Source organism: Cuculus canorus, chromosome 7 (assembly GCF_017976375.1).
Source record: "Cuculus canorus isolate bCucCan1 chromosome 7, bCucCan1.pri, whole genome shotgun sequence".
In the NCBI taxonomy this organism is placed as follows: Eukaryota; Metazoa; Chordata; class Aves; order Cuculiformes; family Cuculidae; genus Cuculus; species Cuculus canorus.
In genome coordinates, this window is record NC_071407.1 from 20,224,214 (window position 1) to 20,249,385 (window position 25,172).

Consider the following 25,172-nt stretch of genomic DNA (forward strand, 5'->3'; position numbering starts at 1 on the left):
AAGGGCAAACAGCTGAAATAGCATGTTAGTTTAGCGATGCCATTCTTCAGACGCAAGCGATGTGTTATTGTAGGTACAATCGATACCAGCATTAAAGGATTTTGCAGTTTACTTCATTATGTAAACTCTGTGGTAGTTGAACTCATTTTCTTTCAGTTATTCACATCAGCTGTAATGGGTAATGTCTCTATAATGATCTGTGTTATAAACCTCTGCAGCTCAAAAACTATCATGGAAAATTTGTCATTAAAGTCATTCCTTCTAATAACAACATTAATTGTAAACCTACTAAATGAATGAAGATAGTGATGAACCACAACGATCTATGTAACACAGAGCCTGCCTGAGGCGGGGGCATTGTTGCAGGCTGGAATGGGATCGTTTCACTTATCCCGAATAAAGGCTTCATCATGTTGCTTTAGGGATAATGCCTGAATTCAGCCAACTGCCTTACAACCAATGATGCAGCGGGGTTAATGTGTCAATTAGTTATTTAATAGTTACTAATTCAGTGTCCAACCCTCCAGTGCAGAGGCTGCTCTTGTTCTCCACACGTCAGCATTTGATGCCTGTCCCACCCTGCAGTGTGCAGTGCTCTGGGAACAGCGGCAGCATGCTGGAAATGGGGACTTTTGGCTCCCAGCTTTGGTCTGGGCTCAGACCTTGCTGCAGGCCCAGACTGCAGTCAGCTGCTCCTTACACTGGCTCGTCACCACTGGCAATTTACACTCTGACTTATGTGTGAGTCTTCCACAGACGTGTCTCGAATTTGCTAAGCACCCAAATATGTTTGCAATTCTATTTTTTTCTCAGCCTGTATAGGAGCAGTCCTGTACATTTAAGGGGTGAGGGGGCATTCACTTCAGCAGAAACTGAGCATGTGAATGATTTTTTTAAGGACAGCAGAACATAGATTGCATTACTCTCATGGAGGCAAAGCTCTACGCAGCCAGAACAGCAAATCCATCTACTGGAGGATGAAAATCACTGAACGCCAGCAACCAACACTTTCTCCAGAGCTGATGCCTAACGTAGCTCTCATTCTTGAGAAAGAGCAGCCACAGCCATCATTCTGGCTGTCTCCAGACTAAAAGCAAAATGCTGACTTTGTCTCCTGTAATAGACACACACCAAAAAATTTTGATGGTTGTAGCCCGAGGCAGACGATTCACGATATGCGCTAAAGTGATGGAGCCCAGAATGAAAAGGCTGTGGGGGAGGAGGAGTTACGCTGAGCAGCGCTGCGGATCTTCTCTCCTAGCAATTATAAATCGCACCGCACGAGCCACTGCGCGCACCCCGCGAGCGAGGCCGTTTCGCGGTCCTGCTCCTGCCGCGCCAGGTGGGGGCTCGGGCAGGGCCGCGGGCGATCCTGCCCCGGCTCCGCAGCGGGACCTTCCCGCGAGGACTCCCGCCTACCACGAGTGACCAAATGCCTTGGAAAGGGCCAACACACTGAGTGGAGCAGACTCTACCCCCGACCCCCGACCCCCACCGCTCCCTCCCGCCGTCCCCATGGCGACCCTCCGCCTCCCGCCCTCGCTCGTCGCTTCCGGAGTGCCGTGGTGAGCAACTTCCGCTTCCGGTTGTCGAGTTCCGCGTTCTCCGGTGGAGGCGGTGATGGCGGTGGCCTCCACCTCGGCGGCGGCGGGGCCTGGCTGGAGCGACTCGCAGTTCCGTCGCTACTCCTTCGAGACGAGGCCCATCCCGCGGCTCAGCCACAGCGACCCTCGCGCCGAGGAGCTCATCGAGAACGAGGTGCGCGGGGCGGCGGGAGCCGGGCCGGGCCGGGCAGAGCGGGGCTCGTGGGGCTTGGGGCTTTCCCGTGCGCCCCGGCCGCCCCGCCCCGGATCGATCGCTGCCGCCCGGCCCCGCCCTGGACGGGCACGGTTGTGGCCACTGTCCTGTTCCGCTCCGTTATAGCGGACATTCTTTTACTATCCCGCGGTGTCGAGTTGTGAAGTTCGCAGGGAACGCAGCTTGCTTTAAGTGCTTTGTTGTCCGGATGGACACTGTGGAAATGTTGTGTGAAACCATGTTCGTTATTTTGTAAGAGAAAGTGGCTACAGATGTGAAGGTTGCCTTGCAAGAACAGCTCTTGTATTGGTTCTGGACAGGCTCAATCTAGTTTTGGCAAGATTGCTGGGGTTTTTGGTTTGTATTGTTTTTAAAGAAGGTCTGCAAGAAGGGAAGTCGTGCTTGCACAGCTTGGAAACCCAACAACTGTCATTCTTCTTTAAGTTGCTTACTACTTACAGGCAAGGAAACAGATGACATCCTTTGTCTTCCCTTAGTAGTGGTTCTTTTTTAAGTGTAGAAGAGATGGGGTAATGTCATGTTTTTGATGGCTGAAGGTAATCTGCAATCCTCGGAGAAATGAAATGAGTGCTGTCTCTGTGTCTGAATTCAGAGATGTCTTTCTGCCAGAATTTACCCTCTTCATAGCCGAGGCTGGAAGTGATGGGAGAATCTACTGTGTCTCCTTGCTACATGGCAGGATCAAATAGCTCCCAAAACATTCCTAGCTGGTGTTTGTCTAACCTCACGTGTTCAAGATTAGCTAAGTAGACAGTGGAGCCTGTCCCATTGCTACCAGGAGCTTGATGTAGGAGCAAGCCACCGCTCTCTTAAAACTTCCTATCATGTTTTGCATGTTTTCTCACCATACCAAGGAATCTCATTACTCTATGTGCCTTTTCCAGCTCTCTGTTTTCAGAGTTTTTGTGGTAGCGGTAATGAATGTGATCACGCTCGAGTTCAAGAGGTCCTTGAATCAATAAACTTCCTGTTTCTCTCCAGGAGCCGGTGGTGCTCACAGATACAAATCTGGTTTATCCTGCTCTGAAATGGGACCTGGACTACCTCCAGGAAAACATTGGCAATGGGGACTTTTCAGTGTATAGTGCCAGCACACACAAGTTTTTATACTATGATGAGAAGAAGATGGCCAATTTTAAGAACTTCAAACCCAAGTCAAGCAGGGAAGAGATGAAGTTTGCAGAGTTCGTGGACAGACTCAAAGAAATACAACAAAAAGGGAGTGCTGAGAGGTAAGTGATACGTGGTGATTTCTCCATTTCTGCAGGCCTAAATAGGAGCTGAGTTTCTGTTTAGTGAATTGACAATTAAAACCTCTCAAACTTTTCATTTTTTTAATAGCTCTCTTCAGGGATGCTACTTGACAGCAGCTTTGTTGCCTGATAAAAAAAATTGTGGCATTAGTTAGTCAAATTGTTCATGTTGTCTGCAGAGACTTTTTGTTTTCTTCTCTGTCCAATGCAGGGTTTGAGTAGAGAAGGCCTTAAGCCTAACTTTCTTTTGGCAGAGTATGGTATTGGCAGAAGAGCTTAGTTGCCTGATGAAAAGAGTGTCCTACCCTGTATCAGCCTTTTTTACACAATACTAAGGTAGCTGGCGCTAACCCTTTTTCAGAAAGATGAGAAAAAGCTTGCATATGTGCAGTGTATTTATTTGTGGTAATGGCCTAGACCATTAACAGAGCTGTAAGCTACTGAGAGGAGCTGCATGTTTAAATGGGATATAAATGTTAGCAACTGTACTTAAATGCTCAGTTAATTTTGTCAGTCACCAGCCCTCTAAAAGAACATATGGATGCTTAATTGTGTCTTAATTGGAAGCAGGTCTATGTCCACTTGACTCTGCTTTTCTCTTCTTTCTCAAATTTGGATGTGCTTTTTCCAAGAGAGAAGAAAGTCCTTAAGCTTAAAAATACATTTTTCTCCCAGCATTGCAGACAGTAGTCAATTGTTAATACAGACATTCAATTCCTCTGATCCTCTTATTTCTAAATGTAAGTGTGGCTTTAAAGTAACTAGATACTAAAATGTGCTGGGTTGCCTGAGCCACTTCTTTGCTCTCACGCACTTCTAGTAGAAGAGAACTCTTATTTGCAGATGGGTTGGTGTGATGGCATTTATCTGGGGGTTATTCATGAGTATGATTGGTATTTGATAGTGGCCAGTCTGTTTACAGATTCCTCCTTGCTCTAAAATTCTCCTTTTCCCTTGTGATTGTTAAAGCAGAACTCAGTTCTGTTCTCTTTTCTACTGGGAAATCTTTCAGCAAAGTTTGGGCCCTCTTTACACTGTTCTTTTCACAGGTCCTTATGGTGCATGGTGATAGAACAGAATCTCTTGGAGTTATGTCTCTTTGTTTTGAAATCTTTCTGAAGAGAAGCAGATATGTCTTTATGTTCATGACAAAGCTTAATACTTGATTTCTGCTCGTCTCTGGGAAAACACAGGCTATACCTGCAGCAAACCCTGAATGACACAGTTGGAAGGAAGATTGTGGTCGATTTCCTTGGCTTCAACTGGAACTGGATTAACAAACAGCAAGGGAAACGTGGCTGGGGTCAGCTGACTTCTAACTTGCTTCTTATTGGCATGGAAGGTAAGCAGCTTCCTCTGGAAAAGGGGAGAAGATTTGGTGAGCAGTGCTCTACTTCAGTTCCACAAGGTTTTTCAGATGGATTTTCCACTAGTTTCTAAATGTTCTTTCAGAGCAAGCAGTTTAAAGCTTTGGGTTGGGAGGGGACTGTTGTCACAACTTGGGTTATAGTTGTGTTTCCCCAGGGACATGCAGTGAATGCCTGGATGTAATTTGCTCATGGGAAAGCTCTGTGTGATGTTGTTAGGGCCGTGTTATCAGTAATTGCTGATATTCTGGACCTGTTTATTGTCTGAATGCTTTGGATGCTGTAGATTTAAAATTTTTGGAGTCTGCAGATTTAGAATGCAAGAAAGTTTGCTAGTTGAGCAAAGTTTTCTGGGTTTTTGTTAGTGTGTCCAGTGTCTGCCCTGGAGGAAATATTGATTGTTCTGTGAAGCATTTGTTCTTATTTGAGCTGGCACACTGTGGGGAGAAGTTCTCTTTTAGTTAACAGCTGAAGTTGTTTCTGGAAGGTTAGAGGGCACTGAAGATCTTGAGGATTGATAAATCATAAAAACAGTGGATAGTGGAATTCCAAATCCATGTGGAGACTGACTCATGGGCAGGTGCCTTAGAAGACAGAGGTACTACTACTCTGTGGTCAAGAGGAGCACTCTAATAGAAAGTAATCTCAATAATTCAGCAAGGAACGTACACAGTTCTGTGGAGTGGGATGGCCTATAATCAGTGTGGCCATCACATCAAATTATAATTTTCCTATTGTAATTATTTGACTGTTCATTTCTGACAGCAGATTTTTCCCCTTTGCAACAATTCATCCTCAACTTGGAGTAGTTCGTCTCTTGTTTTACCAGCTGGGAGAAGAGAATAGAGCTTCACATAAAAGCGCTGCACCAACACTTATCTGTTCGGTCATGATATGATCACTAAAATCCTGTTATCAACAGGTTATGGACAAGAACTAAGGAGCTGTCTTAGAGCGGTGTGTGCTGGTAGAAGGAGTATCTATACAGGAGCATGTGATTGTATGATCTATTTAATGAAGTTATGGGATTAACTGTTAACTTAATTCTCTTTAGTGGAAACACAGATAAAGAGCTAGCTGGGAGAGTAATATCTGAATTGGCAAGCAGCCTGAAAAATGTAGTTGTGAGGGGTGCAAAATGTCCCACCATGTTTATAGATTTAATTGAATTTTCACGATTTAGTAGTGGTAATCAAGCTCCAGAACTGTTAATCAGACTCAGGAGATACTATTGGGAGCCCAAATGACAGAGATTTGTTTACTTATTTCCTTGCAAAACTACTAAGATTTTTTTCAACGTCGACTAGTAGATTCTTTTTCTCTTGACTAATATTTTTTGAAAGTCCATTCTACAACTTGTCATCTAAACAGTGTTTTATGAAAAACTTCCTATCAACATTCACTATCTGCTGTTGATGGAAACAAGATGGAAATCCTAATCCTGTTGAGCATAAGTTGCTGAATATGGATTTAGAATGGAAATTAAGTGGAGTAGCAACTGTTCAATAAAAGCTGACTGGTACAGTGATCAGTTTGTAATGTTCCTGTGGTCATTTTCCTTGGTTAGTCTTCTGAATATATTGGAGTGTATTTACTGTCTTTAGCAAGGAATATGACTTGCTTCTGCCTTTCATCGCTGTGCATGACAGTGTCTTGATTATCATCTTTTCTCTCTGTAGGCAATGTGACACCAGCTCATTATGATGAACAGCAGAACTTCTTTGCTCAGATTAAGGGTTACAAGAGGTGTATCCTATTCCCTCCTGATCAGTTTGAATGCCTCTACCCTTATCCTGTGCACCATCCGTGTGACAGACAGAGCCAGGTGAGAGTAGCAGATCTGTTCTCTACTCCATGCCAAAAAGGGCCTTTGTGAAGATGCTAGGTGGGAGGAAGCTGCACTGGGATTAAAACCGCATGCATACCATTTTCTGAGCTTTTCCAAAACCTATGTTCAGATCTTTTCAGTGGTGAATACACTAAGAGTAGGTAGAAGGACTGGTGATGTTTCTGTTTGTATCTGGTCCTGACTTGCAAGTGCTAGGGCTATCTCCTTACTTGTTGCACAGCAGGGCTACCTCCTCTGTTCTGTTTCATTGATCTCTTGGTAAAACACACATCTGCTCAGAGGCAAGTTGCAGGACTCCTATCTAAGTTTGCGATACTTTGAGGGTACTGCAGGACCTTATAATGGAGTTAAGACACGAATGGGAATGTAAAAGCCATAAAGAGAACATCAGAATTATTTGATACTGAGAGCCAATAGTGAGGGCTGTCATTGCAGAAAGTTCTTCTAAATTTCATGTTTTCTTCTGTTAGGTGGACTTTGACAATCCTGACTATGAGAAATTCCCAAACTTCCGGAGCGTGGTTGGCTATGAGACGGTGGTGGGTCCAGGGGATGTGCTGTACATACCTATGTACTGGTAAGAAGGATGACAGGACTGCAGGGTGACCAGCAAACAGAGTTTTAGAAAGTCTTAGCAAACAGAGTTTTAGAAAGTCTTCTGCTTAAAGAGTTGGCTTGGCTCTTAAGAGAATTTCATTTTGCTTTCTCAAGGAATTATGATATTTTCTGTGAGATCTTGGGCCAGCCTGCTTCTATTTCCTAGATGTTGGATGGCAGTAGTAATTTTCCCTGACCACTATGTTATTGTGCAAGTACTCAACTAACCTGTGCAGGAAAAGGATCTGTATTTAAGGAGAGTTTTCTGGAAGTTCTAAGGTCTTGATGATGGAGGTGTAGGGCAAGGCTTGTCTGGTGCTGTCTGAACTCACCCATCCAAGTTATTTCACTACAAGCTACAGCAATAGTTTATTTTCTTTTTTTTTTTTTTTTATGGTTTCCATGCAGGTGGCACCACATTGAGTCTCTCCTGAATGGCGGAATTACCATCACTGTGAACTTCTGGTACAAAGTGAGTACAAGTACCTTCCTGCACCGCTTGGGTAGCTCTGTCCCAGAGGGTTTTTTCAGGTGTTGTCAATATGAGAACTTCATTGTACCAAATCCTTTGCTTTAAAGCCAAAAGCTGCTTTTCTCCCTTTCAAGTGTTGTGTGAAGAACTGGGTGGCTGGGAGAAGGTGGGATAATCTGCCAATTCAGGAAGCATGCAGTGAGTTATTTCTGATATTTCAGGGTGCCCCGACCCCAAAGAGAATTGAATATCCACTAAAGGCTCATCAGAAAGTGGCGATAATGAGGAACATTGAGAAGATGTTGGGAGAAGCCTTAGGAAATCCACAAGAGGTACAAAAAAGAACTATATAGTCACTGCTGTTGAAATTGCTGTGGTTTAATACAAAACTCAAAATGCTAACTATTTGCAGCTGTCACAGTGAGGGTAGGAGAAAGCATGGTTGCTCTTTTGCTGTGAATGATTCTTATTGCTGTTTTCAGAAGGTCCTTTGCTACAAAAAGGCAACTCTTTAACTTATAATTCTGGAGACAACCACGACAAACAGTGGTGTAATTGTTCTTATATGTAGGGAAAGATGTGCTTTGGCTTTGAGTGCTGCCAGGAAAACGTTGCTTCCAAACTGTCCTTTACCTTCTGTGCAGCAATGATACCCGGTATTTGCTAAAAAAAATGAAACTTGAAGAATCTGAATCTCTTAATTGAAGAGATTTCTCTTAATTTAAGTTATGTACTTCCCCTTAATTCATGGCTTGTTCATTTCTGAATTCTTAGCAATTTTAACCAACTGTTATTTCAAAAAAGCAGATTGAAATACTCAGAGTATGCTTTTGAAGATCTGCTGATCCAAAAGTGGAAACATTGGATGTGAATAGACATGTTTTTGTGGTCTCTAACTCTTCCCAGTCTGCAGGAACTCCTCTTTAGCACACTCATGTGAGGTCATGCCTCCCTCCTGAGCTGTAGCATGCTGAACTTCCCTCAGTGTTCAGGCAGTGCTGAGAAAAGGGAATGGTCTTGACTGAAATCAAAACCCTAGAAAATTCTTGGGCCTAGCCTTCCTTCTAGTGTTCCTTCTCTGCCCTACAAAAAGAAGCCTCTGATGTCTGTTAGCTCCTTTTAATAGCAGCTACTGAGAAATCACTGTTCTAGGGTGGAAAGTTGAAGAAGTTTCAAACAAATACAGTGGATTCAATGTTTTGGTGACAACTAAAGTTGGGTGTTGCAGAGAACTCTGCAGTTTTGGTAGAGTGTTTGAGGATGTGCTCGAGGATGTGTGCTGGTGTTTTATCTAGAAAATACTTCGAAACTAGTTTGGTCTACCTTAGACTCAGTTTGTGTGCTGAGATCCGCTGCCCTGAGCCACTCAGCTCATAAGGTGTTGTGATACAGAGAGAGCAGACTCTGCAGCTGCTGTTTCTGTGTAACTGTCCTCGCTAACAATCTGTTTTTGCTTTGAACAGGTGGGTCCCTTGTTGAATATGATGATTAAGGGACGATATGACTAATGCCTGGCTGCCCGGGTCACTGATGTTGGAGCTGCTTTGTTCACAAGCAATGGAAGATACTGAGCGCTAGTATTGCACGCAGCACTTAACAGACCGATGGGTTTCCTGGCCCATCCCTGCCCCTCTACAATAAAGGGGGCTACTGGAACTGCAAAACCGTTAGTACCCCATTCATCCTCCATTCTCATCTAACCAAACCTTCCAAGAACGAGTCTGCACTTATTGGAAGCTGGATTCATTCTCACTAACTTGTATTTTTTCTCCCTTTGCCCTGTTTGCCACAACAAGAAGCATGGCTTCTGGCACTCTGATGTGTCGCTTTAGGATTTTCAGGTATTTGAAGAAGAGTTTGGAGGAGAACCAGGAGTGATGTTTCCTCAGCCTCACGGGGTTTATGACTCCTGGCTGGGTTTATGTGTTGATGCCTGCAGTAAGATGGGGAGTGATTGATTTCACCGTCCTCTGTTGTTAGAGGACCTGCCTGTGCTCAGCTCCGGTGTGTGTTTATATGACGGAAATGAGCATGTGAGATAGCCTGTGTGTGATAAACAACTGGACAAATGATTCAGTTTCTTCAACTTAAAACATGTACATTTTGGACTTAGTACAGGGTAGAGATCAGATCTATTTGGTAGACTCTCCAAATAACATCTGTGTTGTAGGAGTCCAGATAAACCTCCTTTCTGACCGCTTTCTTTGGAGAGTGCAGGCTTCTCTCCTGCTTTTCTGAAGCTGCAGTGTGGTTAAAAGAGGATGTAGTGTTACAAAGGGAGATGCATAAATGCCAGCGCATTCTCCAAGTCTTCAATAATTAAGCCACGTTTCTAAAAAATTCCCTGGGAGTGCAGAGGTTGACTGTTGAAACGCAGTGTCAGAGAGGTATAGAGCCTCCTTTCTCCTCATGAGGTGTGTTGGCTCCTCAGACTAATGTGGGAAAGTGCCCTTTTCACTGAAACTGCAAGAACTCAAGTGTGTGTGGCTGCGCACAAGTGCGCATGTTTGTGTGGTGTTGTGCAGCTCCTGTTCATCAGTTAAATCCTTGCCAGTGTGTGGTTTCCCTTCTTGTACAGTCACCTGAAAGAGGCCAGGGTTTTCTATTTAAAGGGGATTAAGTTTATCCTTTTTGTGTTCTGGAACTTGACATGGCACAGACTAGGAAGCAAGAAGACCAAGGGACAGGAAACCAGACAAGCCTCTGGGAGTCTCAGCAATCACCCTGACAAATCATTTTGCTTTTCTCCATCTCCTTTTCCATGCAAAAACCTTAGGCTCATATGGAATCTGGGTTTTTATTCCCTGAGGTGTGCTGCATTGATGTCCCTATTTTGGGGGGTGATGGAAAGGTCGTATATATTTGATGCGGTTATAATGGATCCCTAAAGCTACAGGTGGGAGATGCTATTTCATAGCCCATATCTCATCCCAGGGAATAGTGGGGAATTTGTTCTGGTGAGACTTGCCAGTGTTTTCCCCTTTGTTCTTCAGGGCTTGTTCTGACGTGAAATTCTGGTAAAAGTGTTGAGCACATGCCGCTCAAGGGGTGCTCTCTTTGGCCTCAGGTCACACCTTTTGCTGGTAGAATTCATGTACCACATGCAGTGAGCTTGTCTTATACGCAGGTAAAAGGCTTCTCAAACAGGAGGTGTCTGGGGGCTGGTTTTCTGGCTGCTTTACAGGTCAGAACGAATGAAGTGTAATTGGCAACGGTAGGGTTCTTGTTTAAGAAGTATGCCTGTGTCACTGAGTAGTCTGACTGCCATGTTAGTTGTTGCAGACTCTCCAGAGCTGTGGTTAGAACCAGACGAAAGTCACTCAGCTGAATACTTACCAATACTCAACTTTTGGGCAGGTGGGGGAGAAGGCTAAACTGCTGACTCTGGCCAAAAGCAAGGTCTTCCCAGGAATCGTGGACACATGCCTTTGGTTGAAAGATGCTCAAATGAAAACCTATTTCCGTGCTATTTATTCAGCATATGGTAGTCTCCAGTACAACTTGTTAGACACCAACTCTTGAAGCTCAGGGTGGGAGTTCACATCCCATGTGGAGAGAGAATGGTACTTTCAGAACTTTAGGATCCTATCTTTTTCTTCATTTGCCAAAGGTTTAACTTTTAAAGTGTCTGAACAGGTTTGGCTGCACTTGACTTCGTGAAAGCTCATTTACAATGCACTGATGGACTGACTCCTCCCCTTCCCTTTTCACCTTGTGCTTTCAGTGCCCCTTGCCATGGTATTGGGAAGCTGTGTGTGTTTTCTGCTAGGGGTGTGTGTTCAGGGGGTGGGGTGTGACAAACACGGTACCTTCTGAAGTGTAGTTCTTAAATACAACCAATGTTGAACAACAGAACTGTGTGGCTTTTGTTTTGTGAGTGATTGTATAGGAGAGCTGTATAAGATGATGTGTGTATAAAGCTACCTTTCAGTCTTTCTAATAACTCCACTTGTGTTCTTCACTGGTCAAAGCTGCTGGTCTCCAGAACTGCCTTCAAAACAGCAATGACAACTTCATTACTGTGTGTCTTTACAACTTTCCCCATACTATTTCCATAAATCTGAAAGAAAAGCTGGGAATGAGATAGTATCCTCAAACTCTTACAGTAAGCATTGGTGGGGAAGGAACAAATTTCCCTCCCTGCTGACCTGAGTGGTGTCACCTTGCTCTGATCACTGATGGGATGACAGACCAAACTACACGATTGGATGAGTTCTGTCAGTTGCTTATCCTTCATTGGACTCATACTTTGGTCAAGGAGGTTTGGGGAGGGCTTCCTTTGTGTACCTCTGCTGTGTATTAGCAGCCTTGGGTGGTGGAGTCATCTCTACCTAATAAAGACTCAGGTTATTTTATGGCAATATTAACGTAGCCAACATTTCATTGATAGTTAAATCTGAACAAATTTCTAATTTGTAGTAAAATGGGGAAGAGTTAAATAGATGAGGGATGCTGGGGGTGGTGGGGAGACAGACACAGCTGTCTGAGGCTGAGGTACCACAACTGGCATTCTCTCCTCATGCCCTTGGGGGACAAGGCAAATGTGGAGGTAGTAGGAAAGACAAGTGGATAAAGTCTTCTGTGAACAGGGGTGTTCACCCTTCCCTGCTGTGCCTGCTGCAATCATCATCTCTGAAAACACACTTGCTTCTGTTCCACTGAGCTTACTGGTCTGTTACATCTGATCCTGTAGTCTTGCTGATGTGCTCATTTCTCTTGGGTAACATGCACGGCTGGCACCACAGAGCTTGAATGTCTCAGGGTGCACAGAAAAGCAGAGGAAATGGGTATGAGAACTGTTGCTTGAAAACCTGATCGGACTGGAAAGAATAGTGTATGGTTTTGGACTGTTGCACTGTTCTACCCCGTTGGTGATCATGCTCAGCTTAATGATCACCTAGGAAATTTGGGTTGATAAAGTAGGTCCAAGGTGAAGCCAGTAGATAAGGAGCAGATCCAGGGTTGAGGAGTTATGTATGAGACATAACTGCAGTCCAGGGGCAACCCAGCACAGGTAGGGGTGAAGGGGAGACCTTCAGCATCAAAACAGCTCTTGAGGGAAAGAGGGGTAGGCCTGGGCCCAGGCTGCTGCTGCTTTTCCTTACAGCTGTTCTTAGCACTTAACACTCTGACCCTGAAGGCAGCCAACTGCTCATTAATGTCCTAGAATGGGGATGTGCACTCAAGATCCTGACAGTCTCTTGGCAGGCCTCGGTGTTGGTGCGGTCAACCCACGTTGCTGTCCCAGCCCTGGAAGCAGAACAGCAACAGGAGTACTGCTGTTGTATGTGTTTTTTCAAAGCATTTTTTTTCTCTAAGCCTCTCCTGTGCCATGTGTATGTGAGGAGCTTCCTTGCACTCTGGTCTTCTTCTGTTTCGGAGGTGGTGCCTCTCCCATCAATGTCCTGGGAAGTCCTGAAGTTACCATCTTCCCTAGGTTCTTCACCCTGCTGCCTAAAAGGAAAAGGAAGGAGATGCTGTTACTGTGACAAACACATGCAAAGTAACTTCTAATTACTGCCTTGCAAAGTCAAATATTTGTTGCAAGCAGAGGACTAATTGTTGGGGGAGGGAGCGGAAGTCGAGGCTCTTGGAGTGTAAGTAGAACAGATGCCCGGACGCCTTGGGGAAACGCAGCTTTCCTCTACAAATCAGAGCTTTAAATTACAAGGCTTTTACCAACGAGAACAGTTGTGGGAAGTCGTCTGCTCTCATTTGCGTAATGGCTTCTGTCACTGGTGATTAGACACAGGATGAAGGAAAAGAAATTTGACAATTAGGAATGAGCGATCATTAATCAGAATCTTTGTTAGAAGGAGGGAAAGGGGGGAGAATATCCCACAAGCAATGGAGGCAGCCACTGGAGCCACAGATAAGTCCATGAGATGTGAAAGTCTGAGTGCTACTGTTGCTCTACAGAGCCCTCTCCACCTAGACACGGAGCAGCAGCAAGGGTCTTGGCTTGGCTGGAAAGCTTGTGGTGAAAGGTGGCTAGGCAAGATCCTACCTGTGCTCTATCTACTTGGTAAGGGAGAGAGAGGCCCTTGGAGCCCTCTCCTTGCCCCATCAACACCTTGTTCTTCCTTCTTACTGCCTGGTCGTAAACTGCCAGCAAAACCCACAGAAACAACTTCAATTTTTGCAGTTTCCATTCCCCACACCTTGTATGAAGCCTTGCAGTTTCTGGTGTGGAGTACATCAGGCACAGGCCTTGACTGGCATGCAGAGAGATTAGGGTGAGCAATGTGAAAGCAGTTCCAGGCTCTTTTCCTGATAATGTCATTTCCTATAAGATCACAGAGGAATGTGATAGGCTGCATGACAGGTAGATAAAAGAAGGCAGTTGTGACTTTCTGTGTCTGTTTGCTGGCTTAGCTCATCATCCAGCCATACACAATCTACTATCTGCATTTGTTTGAGTTTTGATCAAATTATCAGTACACATGAAGTCTATGTTACCTATTTGTGCTCCAGCTATCATTCAATGTACTGTCAGGTTAAATGTTTTGGTGTAGTTTACACTGCCTCTGATTACATAAACAGTTATAAGTGGGGAGGAGGAATGACAGACCAAGGTTGGTTAGTGCATCTGAAGACTTAAGCTTACTGGATTCATTGATTTCAGCTCCTGTTTTTGTGAGGATGACTAAATATTCTGTCTATAGTTGGTCACTTATAGCTGGGTCATTCATTTGAGGCAGAGGTTTCTGTAAGGGTGATGACTATTTCTGTGACTGGAAATCAAAGCAGATAGGGGAGAGCTGAAGCCATGTTGCCTCATTCCCTTCTGGCTCCAAGCTCAGAAAAATGACAGCAGCTTGGATTTTTGACGTTTTCCTGTGGCTAGTGGTATTCAAATACAAAACAGCTATCTCAGGACAGGATCTAACAGGGCCTTTCCTCCAGTGTTTATCAGGAGAGACATTAGGAGAATCCTTGGTCACATTGTTCAGGCTGAAGAGATGGCAGGTAGTGACTTTTACCCTCTGTTAAACATGTGAGGGGAGGACTGCTTCTCATTCACTGCGACATTTTAAACGTACGTATAAATTCGGAGGAGTGCACCTCATGTTTTTTTTGGGTGGGAAGGCAGTTGTGGTGATGTAGCGTTGCTGTCAAAATTCACCTCACAAAATTGCTGTAAACCCTGAGAAAACCCAGACATGGACATGGCAGGGAATTGCCCTTACTGTAAGAAATGTCACTGTTGCTGGATGGCAGGAGCCACAGTTATGACTTTCATCTCTGAGTTTCAGTTGTGCTTTTTCCTGGGTAGTCAGGGCTTGCTGTTGAATCCCGTGATAAGGAGGACCTCTGGATGTGACTTGAAACCCCTTGAGAAGCCAGGAAGGGAGGAGAGCTTATGCTATCTCATAGGCAGGTAGTCTGTGCTATGATCTCTGCTGCACACGTTGTGCTCCCTGAGCTGCTTAAGCACCACTGGCCTCATGCAGTGAGCTGTGTGAAGGCTCTGGTTGAGATGAAAGCAGCTAAAGCAGTGAGGTCAAATTATTTCCTTCTATAAAAAAAAGTCCTGTACCCACAGAGGAGGGTGTTATAAGAGCATCCAAGGTGGTAGTTTCTGTGGAAGAGCTTAGTACCATGGGCAATGGACTGATTCTACCCAAGCTTGGCTGCTGCAAGTTCCTCTGCAAGGACCTCTGACAGTCTCTGAGAAGCTGCTCCTATCCATCTTTGTTTGACTGAGGTAAAATGCTTCTGGCAGGAAAGAATTACTGGTGCTGGTGGGTATTTAGGTCAAATACCAGCCACTACAGAGTGGAGCTGGAGGTTATGGGGCAGTAAGACCTTCCTTGGCATTTGAGGTAATAATCTTCTGGCCTGTCAGTTCACATGAACTGCAGAGATTTATAGAGCTGGGGAGTCACAGGGCTGTGTTACTTGGGCTGTCAGGTCTGACACCACTCTGGCAGGATAGACCTTAGCACTCTCTGAGCCTATGTTTGGGGTGGTGCAAACCTGAGGGGTGAGCAGGGATAGGAACCTCCAAGTGAAGTTCAGGGCTTTGAAGGGCCCATTCATCTGCTACCATTTCACTCCAAGAACAGCTTGAGGCCCCTTGCTTCCACCTCCTCCCCAACACAGAAGCAATCCTGTCTCCTGCTTCTCCTGTTTGTTTATAGCTCTCCCCATCCTATCTGTCTCTCTTTCCTCCTTCCTCCCTTTCTTTTTCCCTCCCTCTCCCTCCTCCCCCTCATTCCCTGTAAGCAATTAATCATTTTGACAGGCTCAGCGATGGCCTTTATTTCCTTGAGGCGGCCAAGAAATATCTGTAAGCACCTTCTCTGACACCCCTCTTGTTCTCTCACCAATCAGATCAGCCACTTCTCTTGGAGTGACACCACCAGAAACATGGGGGGGAGTGCAGCTGGGAAACTCCATCAGAGCCAGCTGGAAAATGGGCAGTGGGGCACCATCCAATTGGGGTCCCCCATTAGCTGTGATGAATATGTCATTTTACTATAGCTTGAATGTGTCGTACTTTACTCCATCCCTCTCCACAGACTCCCCTTCAAATCTTGGTTTTCGTACAAAGGCACTTAAGAAGAAATCAGCCTGCTTAGAAAAAATATTAGCCTCTGACAGAGGGGCTGGAGGGCAAAGCTGTTGGAGAAGAAAGTAGAGCAGGCTGGGATCACTAGGGGAAAAAGAATGGGGATGGTTTTGCAGATGGATGTCGAAGCCTTCCCGGGAAACTCCCCTTTGTCTTGTGCAGGAAGGAAGTTGCCTCTGAGACTCTGTTATGGTTCACCTGGACTTGTAATGTCATGAGGATGCCTTCTGTTTGAGTGCAGCTGGGGGAATTCTCAGGTAACAGTATCTGCTATTGCAAATGCTCCGCCTTCTAACTAGAATGAAAATCGTGTGAATCAGGGTGCACGATGTTCCCCAAAGCAGTTTTTATCTGCTGTAATCAAGCTTTACATCCTCCACCCCCTTGGCATGGAATCAAAGGATGCCATAATTCCAGAGTTATTAGTTTTCCTCTTAGCATGAAAGTAGGTATCTTCCACAGTGAGAAGAGGAGGCCCAGGAACAACCATTCTGACCAGGGCCTCTGGGGATATCTGGAGATCCTTTGTGCAGAGCAATGGATTGTAACTGACATTTACAGAAGTGGAGGAGATAGTGAGGGAGAAAAAGGAGTTGAAGATGTGCCAGAATTCAGATGGAATGTGATTTAAAGATCTTGCATGAGGTGGTCAGGTATCATAAGGCAGGAGACTGCATATAGCAACCCAAGGGATCCTCTGTAGTCTCACGTTCATATTAAACAAGTAAATATGCCCAGAGCTGAGCCTAGAAGACAATGAATTGGCTATCCTGGATGAAAGACCTTAGAATAAGACTACCCCAACTCTTCAAACAGGCCAAAGAGCAGGACAAATGGAAGATGTCTGTGCTTTACTGTCACCACATCTTGAGATGGGACAAGGCAGCAATGCAAGGCCAAACCCCCCAGCTCAATGCAGCTACGTGTCTGCGAGAAATAGGTGGGCAAGTAGGAGCTCCCAGTTGATGCTGGGATGCTCACACCCTGTGGTGAAACACCACTGCTTGCTACTGACCACAATGAGTTTGAATCCTTGCCTGACATTAAAGGCATGAGAGAGTTTTAGCGGCAGGCTGGATGGGTTCAGTAAAGTTGCTAAGGAAAACAATGACTTCACTCCTACACCTCCCAGTCGTTCGTTATCTCCTTGGGAAAAGATTGCCCTTCAGGTACAGACCTGATACAGCCTATGCCCAAAGGAATGGCAATGATCTCATCTGAACCAAATATCTTTGCCCCTTGTTGGGCTGCCTGCATCAGATCTCTGGAAGGTAGGAAGACTTGAAATAAAGAGGCGTTAAGAGGCACTTCCCAGCAGACAAAAAGGCAGTGTGTGCTCCCTCTGACAGACACCCTGCCCCATGTCTTGGGAGTGATCTCCACCAAGGTCACTGCTGAGTTTCTCTAAACTAGCATTTCTCTCCAGGAAATATCGATTTTGTGCTGGTGGTGCTAAGCAGTGTTGTTGAACAAGAGACTGTAACTGTTTGACAGAACAGTGGTGGCCCTTCTTGGCAGCTATGCTTACTGATCTGGCTTGCTTTCTGCAGGCTTGCGCTCATGTGTCCTGGGCGAGGAATGCTGACTTTGGTCTTCTAGGCTAGTGACTGCTAATGGCTTCAGTGCCTCTTCTCCACTGTGAGATATTTATATTTGCTCCCTTGTGTTTGGTCAAGGACAGGAGATGTTTATTACTGGATGCAAACTGCCCAGGGACAGGCCATTTCTGCTGCTAATAAATAGTAACATTTCTTTCTTGAATATAACATAAGAAGGAAATATAACAGAGGTCTTGGACAGTTTATTTCAGGGCTGAGAGTTTGCAGAGTGCATGAAATCTTCAGAAATTAAGTTCATCTAATGCAGTTAACACTGGCTGTCCTAGAAACCCTGTTTTAAATTGCCAACAGCCCTAGTGAGATCTAGGTCTTTAAGGGTTACTGCCTGTTGCGTGCATTGAAGGCTTTGAATCACAGCACTGCAGTGACAAAATTTGTCTTTACCTTCTTGAGCCATAAACAGCAAGCAGAACACAATGCTGTCTGTCTTTCCTGCTCTCTTACGAGGCTAAACTATGGAAAGAGGAGCCTGAGAATGTGCAGCAGTAGGTTCTTGCTGCTTTCATTCATCAAATTCAACTTTGCCTGCCCAGAGAGGTTGTGGTGTCTCCATCCTTAGAAACGTTGACTTGCCCAGGCCCCGAGCAACCTCATATAACTGTACATTCTTTAAGCAGAATGGTGAACTAGATGATCTCCTGAGGCTTCTTGCAACCCAGATTATTCTGTAATCCTATGGGTTTGCCCGGGAGAACTCATCGCCTGATGCGTTGTATTTCATTCTGCTCCATGAAACTATTATAAAGTCTAGATAACCCAGAGCATAAAGCAAGCATCAGATTATTCTGTTTCTCTGTAGAAGCCTTGCGTCAGGATGTTGTAGACTACATTCTTTGTTCTCTGGGGTTATGGAGAGCTTCCTTACTGAACTTGCACTATGTCTGTCAGCAGAGTTGGTCAGTAAGGCAGGCTCAGGTAGAAGGTAATGGATTGAGAGCTCTTGGTCATCACATGGCAGACTCCTGTCACTTTACCCCAGTGAGTGTCAGTACCATGCAATGGAGAGGGTGGGACATCGCAGGGCAAAGGCTGAGCTGTTAGCAGAACCATAGTGGCATTGCCACATCAGCATAGTGTTGAGACTGGGCCCACTACTGCAGAGGTCTTACCATAGCTCCTGAGCCGGTGTCCTCTGCTCAGTACTGCACTGAACTGGAGAAATAAATGAGCTCACATAGGGAGGTCAGTGCTGCTGTGTAGATGCATCTGTTGCCTGTCCTCTCCTGGAAGGCTGTGGCCTGGTTGCATTAGTACTGTTGTGGCCCTGAGCCAACTGGAATTAAGGGGACCCCCATCCTCAGGCAGGGGCTGATCTTCTGACCAGGGTGCTATGTGCTGTGATGAGGTGACTTGTCTAGTTGCAAATGGGAAGGTGTTGCACTCAGGAGCTGTGATCTCTGCTTTGGACAAGCTGCACTATGCCCAATTAGTTGGGGGCTGAAAGAACTTGCCACCACTTTCAGGGGTTCAGGATCTAATTTCAGAACTGATCTGTGATGTGTGCTGTGCTGTTACTGTCCTGTTACTGTCCTGGCAGATTTCTGCAGCTTCAGTTACAGGTGCTAAGCATCCTTGCAGTGGCCTGGGTCATCTCCTGTCTCCTAGAAAATCTGAGATATCCTTAGTTATTGGCAAACATCTCCGTGTTATGCAGCTGTTCCAGACCTTTGAGCAGTATCCCGTACTTAATGGGAAAGCTAGAGCATGAAGATAACTTTGCATTTTCCTTTAGGTGACAGTGGTGTTTGTGTCCTTGGGGACTTCAGAATTGGAGGTTGGTTTGGTTTGATTTAGGAGTCACATTTTGAAGTGCCCTGGCCAGCGGAGACTTTTGTGTCTGGGCTCTGTCTGTCTGGGCTGCTCTGAACATTATGGATGTGTTGCTGCTGTCTTTGCGGAGTAGATGAAAGTGTTTGTGGTAAAATGTAATCAAGTGGAAAATTGCAGTGCATATAAACACATATGGCACTCAATGACTGGGCATTAGGCACAGTGACTGCAGGCAAAAAAAATTATCTGTAAACGTTTCGCAGCAAGTTTCGAAATCTTAAAGAACAATAAGATATTAGCAATTTAATGGGGTGATTCAGCGAGGCAGCGATCCTTAGGTTGGGAGAACGAGGATGCATGCAGCTGCAGTGATGGGAGCGGCTGGGATTACTCAGCCAAGCTCAACAAGCCCTGTCTCCCAGCACAAGACAGCTGCCAAAGGTTTCCTTCACGTGGCAAGGTGGCTGTGCTTGGAGAGGAGAGAGCCAGGAGGTGGCCCATGAACTTTACCAGTGCCACCTTCCAGCCTTCTCCAAGAGCTTGCTGTTTACAGCAGCATTTGGAAGAGGTTGTGTGCAGTCAATGAGGCAGAACTGATGGGCTAGGTGGATCATGCCTGGCGCAGGTTGGGAGCCACGGAGGCACTGCAGGTTAACAGCTAGCTTGGCCTCCCAGAAAGGGAGTGCTGGCTCCTGTTCACCTTCCGTGCCTCTAAGGCTCCATCTGCATATGCTGCCTGGGGTAGCACCTTCCCAGCTATTACAGAGCCTGCAGCAGTTCAAATTTTTCCTGGAGGCAACTATTTTGCACCCTGTCAAGGAGCTCTGTCATCTCCTACAATGCATTTGGGTCTTTCACATCTAACACTAAGGCACTTCGCTGCCTGAGCTGGTTGTCCATCTCCAAAATTCCTGCTTTGATCCCACTGCTTACGAGGGACAAAGGTATGTTAGACTGGTGTATGACAGTGATTTTTACTGAGTGACAGAAGTACCACAAAGGTGGTTTTCTTCTCTTCCTGTTTTCTGACTTCTCTTTTTCTGGCATGAAGAAGGTTTTCTGTGAGTATGAGAAGAGAAATGCACCTTCCAGAGTCACCTGGATGTGGCTTTCCCAAAGGACACAGGAAAGTGGCTTGAATACTAGAAGGAATATAGCCTTGGTGGCTCTACTGACTGCCCTGAGGATCTGAATCTAGTGGCCCAATTTGCTCAGCAGTTGATGGGGGAATAGCTTCTGAAAAAGGAGTGAAAGGTGGCACCAAATGTGAAATCCTGAGGGTATTGGCAACTTGATCCATCAAGGCCTGGCTGATTGCAATCCTATCTGGGGATAAATCTGGACAGATGAAGCCAAAGGCTGGGGCTTTGGTAAGACAATACACCTACCAGACTCAGGGTAGAACTAGTGAGAATAATAGCAAGAGAAGCTACTAACTTATGTTTATTTTCATTTAATGTTTTATCCATTTAAGAAATTTCTGGGTTTAATCATGTCTCCTTAAACATGGAATATTAGAAAGACTGCATTTCTTGCCTTTTGTTGCTTGCTGGCTTAAGCACTCATGTTGTTTACAGCTATAAGAATGCTTGCTTTTATTGATACATAAGTACCATAGGAAAGTCATTGTCCTGCTAGCATATTGAGCTGAGGCATACCTACCTCTGTTGAGTGCAGATACATTTGCCTACAGAATACCATTTCATTTATAATCTTCAGATTAAGCCCTCCATCAAAGCATTACCCAGAAAACCCACCAAATATTCTGCTATGTGAAGTTCTTCTCCAGACTTACCCCTTTTAAAGGGCTCTGCATTTCCTTGAACTAGCTCTCTGCATGTTCCACACTCTGCTTTGCTACCCACAGGCAGTAGCTTGTTGCCAGTTTTCTCTGGCTATTTCCATGCTGCTGCAGCACTAAACCCATGGGGTTTTAGCCTCTCTTCTGCATGTGAGAAAAGGGCTTAACAATAGCTGCCCTTTGCCTACTCGATCTCATCAGTTTGCACTCTCATCTGGAGGCAGACGGCTCCTAGACCATGTACTTATGTAGTACCCAAAGCAACAGAGTCTCTACCTACCTACGTCAGCTTTGCTGAGAACACCAGCTCTTACTTCCTGCCAGCTGAGATGGGTATCATGTCTGCTGGGATTTGGGTGGAGATGTAATGTCCAGTTTCTGCAGGAAAGTGTGGTTCTATAGAACAACAAGGCTTTCTCTTCCTGGGTACATAGGTATCATCAGTCCCAGCTAATATCTGTCCTTTTCTCTGTCCATCAATGTCTTGTGGTCGTTGCATGGTGCTACATGAAAGTTCAAACTCGGGACCTATGGACCTCTTGAGGCTTTCCTACTGTGATCTATTTTTGCATCAAGTTCCCTGGATTTCAAACACATCAGAGGTGAGAAACTACATCCTGCCCTGGAGCTGGAGTCAGATCACTGGTAGGCAGGAAGCTTTTGGGTGATGGGAGCAGAGCTGTGGTTCAGGGTTGAGGGGATTCGAGTGCAAATGGAAATAAATGTGAGAGGGCTAGATTTTCTTGCAGGTGCTTATTACAGTGTATTTGCCTGAGGCATGGACTGGCCTAGCTAGATGTCTGGTGTGCCTGACATGATGGAGGGCTTCTACAGCTCTTAGTCATGACATTGCCCTTCAGCACGAGTGAATGAACAACAGGCTGAAGCAGGGCCCTGTACTTGTGAGCTTATGTGTACTGGTTTACTTGGGGAGCTGCTGGGAAAATGTGGGCTTAGGCGGGAGAGCTTTTTCTGAACTGCTCACAAGGCTAAGGTACTTCTGAGGAGAACTAATGAGGAGGGGGCTTCATGGCTCCCTGTGGACAGCTGGTGTCTGCCCCTGGGTCTGAAGTGCAAATAGGGTCCATGAGCAACTGACAGACTTCGTAGACAGCTGGTCAACCGGAAGAATGCTCCCTTTGAGTAGGTACGGTCACCTCTGCTGCTCCCACGGCTCAAGTGCTCTTGACAGGCAACTGGAGGTGCTCTTTATGCAAGTCAAGAACAGAAAAACTCTCCTCTTGCTGCTGTACCAGGTGGACTGACACTCAGCTAGGCAAACTAGAAATGGTAGGGGTGACAGTGTATGTGCTGGCTGTTTCTGTGACAGATTATGAAGCCACCTGAGCCACTGTCTCATTGTCCCCACCCACATGGAGGCTATGGTACTGGAGGCAGGTCTGCCTGTCACATCTGAAAGAGCTGTACAGCTCAAGCACAGCCAGGGAGAGGTTTTAAGTCAAGAAGCAGCTGTTCAGTCACTCGGTGTAAGCTTGTGGGTAACTGAGGGAATTCTCTGGGTTTCTTTTCTTTAAAGCCTTTATTCCCAAAGGACTTCTGTCAGGGTTTGAAGGATCTAGGACAGAAAATCTACTGCTGCTCTGAGGAATTTGCTCCAGGAGCGAAAGGCCCTCACCACTTCATGTAAAACCCATCACTGGATCTCATTTTTAACTGGAGTTTGCCTGAGTTTTACTGTAAGTTCTTCTCTTTTTCTGTCAGCTTCAGGAACCTGTGTGGAAATGGACGCACTCCCCTGGCCCATGGAGCTCAAGTTGCTTTTGACCTCTGGGTGCTGCTTCACCCACTGTGCTGATTTTTGGGTTATTTGGCCTGCAGCTGTCTTTGCTGAACAGGAGCCACACCTTGCTGGTCAGCTGGGCCCGGCATGAAGGAGGGTGGGCCATCAGGCTGGCTGCTGCCTTTATTGCTGCCTGCAGTGTCTGGTTCTGCAGTGATGACCTGCCTTTCCCAAAGTGGCTCTCCAGCTCTTTGAGGGTCACTCTGCTCCTCACGAGCAGCTGTGATGAGCTATCTCTCCTGCTACTGCCAGTTAAAGCATTGCTGTCACCTCTGGCAGTTCCTGTGCAGATGTCTAACCCTTTCGCTCCTTCCTGAGCAGGGCAGAGCTGCTGCCTCACCTGCCATTGCCAGTATGGCCTCCTGCATGCAGCAGGCTGGACTGTTGTTGCTGGTTTATTAGATATTATCCTGGGAAGGCACAATCAAATCCTGGGTTTGCACCCTGGCTGCAACCAGACAGTCACTGCCCAGCAATTTCCAGGAACTGGGACAAACATATCTGTCTGATGCTGGCTGTATATCCAAGTGCCCACACACGCCGGGACAGCGAAAGAGCAGGGATGGGCAGGCAAATTCCCACAGTACGGCCATGCATAAGAGTTACAATGAAAGATGGTGGCTGTGGTGGGGTATGAAAGCCCCATGATGTAGCAGCTCAAGGCATGGGATTGCTTCTCAAGTTCTTAAAAGCAGACGAATAATTAGAGCAAAAGTGAGCAAATGGGGAGCCATCCTGTGGGTCCAAGAGAAGAGAGCTCAGCCCCAAAGAGGCTGAGTTTTGAAATGTCTGGGCTCTGACCTGTTTGGGGACACCGGTGTTGGTGAAGATTGAGGTGTCTGAGGTAAGCAGAGGAGGGAGAGCAATGGAAAAAACTCTTAAGAGGAAGGCACAGACAGACAAAACCACCACCCTCCTCTGCAAGAAGGATGGCAAGAGGAGAGGCCGGGACCTGCAGCCGCGGGTGTGTGGCGGTGACACGGCGGTGGAGCGGCCGTGCTGCTGCGGGCTGGCCACGGCGGGGAGCCCGCGGTCCGTGCCGAGCGCCGCGGGGCTGCCCGCGGGGGACCTCACCGGCGGCTCGGAAGCGGGGATGCTCCCGGCCTGCAGAGGGGCCCGAGCCACTGCGGGGTTTTCAAGCTGAACTACCAAGAGAGTAAAAAACCTAACTTTGAACGGAGGTCTCGCAGCAGCAGCTTTCCTGTGAAAGAGATTCCCTCGGCTGACACGGAGTCCTGATGTATCAGAGGCATCAGGTGTGAACCCAAACTCAATTTCAGCCCCAGCTTAGGAACCCAGAGCTGGATTGTGCTTGCCTCTTCTAGACCATACAAACAGGTCTTGGGGATGTACTTGAGAACAGGTACCTACACCTGAACATTGGCACTGCTGGATGGATGCTGCCTGCTGTGCTAGCTGCTGTACAGTTACAAGCATGGGATGCAAAATCATATTTTCATTGTGCCACATACGTTGTCATATGACAACACAAACCTGATGAGGTCTGTGTGTACTCTGGCTGTGCTGCTGCAAGGAGATCTTCTGCATGTATGTAAGAGAGCTAACATTGACTACTCACATTTCTCTTGGTGGTGGCTGTTTTTCCCCCACTAGCATAAAACAAACAAAAAAGAGTTCTTCCTTGTTTAATCTGCTGCTCTAACAGGTAAATCAAGTCCAGGCTTGTTTTCCATGACTCACATTGTTTTGTTTCTTTGCACTGCTGGCTGCTTTTCTCTTTCCCAGCACTAGCAATAACACTGGGGTGTACTTCAGGCTTGGAAGAAGCTTTCAGGACCTCTCTGTACTCACAGCTGTCCTTTGAACAGCCCCAGCAGCCCACGGACACATTGGGCTCAGCTGTCTGCATGTCCAGAGGAAAGGAAGAAGGACAGATGAGCTGTGAACAGCCCCTTCCAAAACAGAGGTGATGCTCCAGCTCCTGTGAGCACTGGTGCAGGAGATTCTCTCTTTTTGCCCTGTTTTCCACCACCAGCAGGGTTGGGACTGGAACCTGCCTGTGCCTTCCCCGGGGCCCCTCTGAGCGCTCCCTGACCCTCTTCCCCTGGTCCAGACCCAAACCAGAGAGCGGCCCGTCTTTCCCCCCTTGCCCTTCCTGCCGGCAGGAGAAGGAACCACCTGTGCCTCGAGTCTCAGCAGGGAAGCGGCGGACGAGGAGATTGCTGGGGCGGGAACTGCAATGTGCTCGCTAGAGGGCAGCAAAATACCACGGGAGAAGCGAGCTCTGCA

General features: G+C 46.3%; 1 protein-coding gene across 1 annotated transcript; it reads left to right on the forward strand.

Annotated features, from left to right (window-relative positions):
* Positions 1-1,568: 1,568 nt before the first annotated feature.
* HIF1AN (hypoxia inducible factor 1 subunit alpha inhibitor) lies at positions 1,569-10,213 on the forward strand. Its single transcript, XM_054072062.1, has 8 exons — positions 1,569-1,758; positions 2,800-3,050; positions 4,265-4,413; positions 6,118-6,263; positions 6,758-6,864; positions 7,293-7,356; positions 7,578-7,688; positions 8,820-10,213. Exons 1-8 carry the CDS (start codon positions 1,621-1,623, stop codon positions 8,862-8,864), a joined length of 1,011 nt encoding a protein of 336 aa, XP_053928037.1. The 5' UTR covers positions 1,569-1,620; the 3' UTR covers positions 8,865-10,213.
* Positions 10,214-25,172: the final 14,959 nt, after the last annotated feature.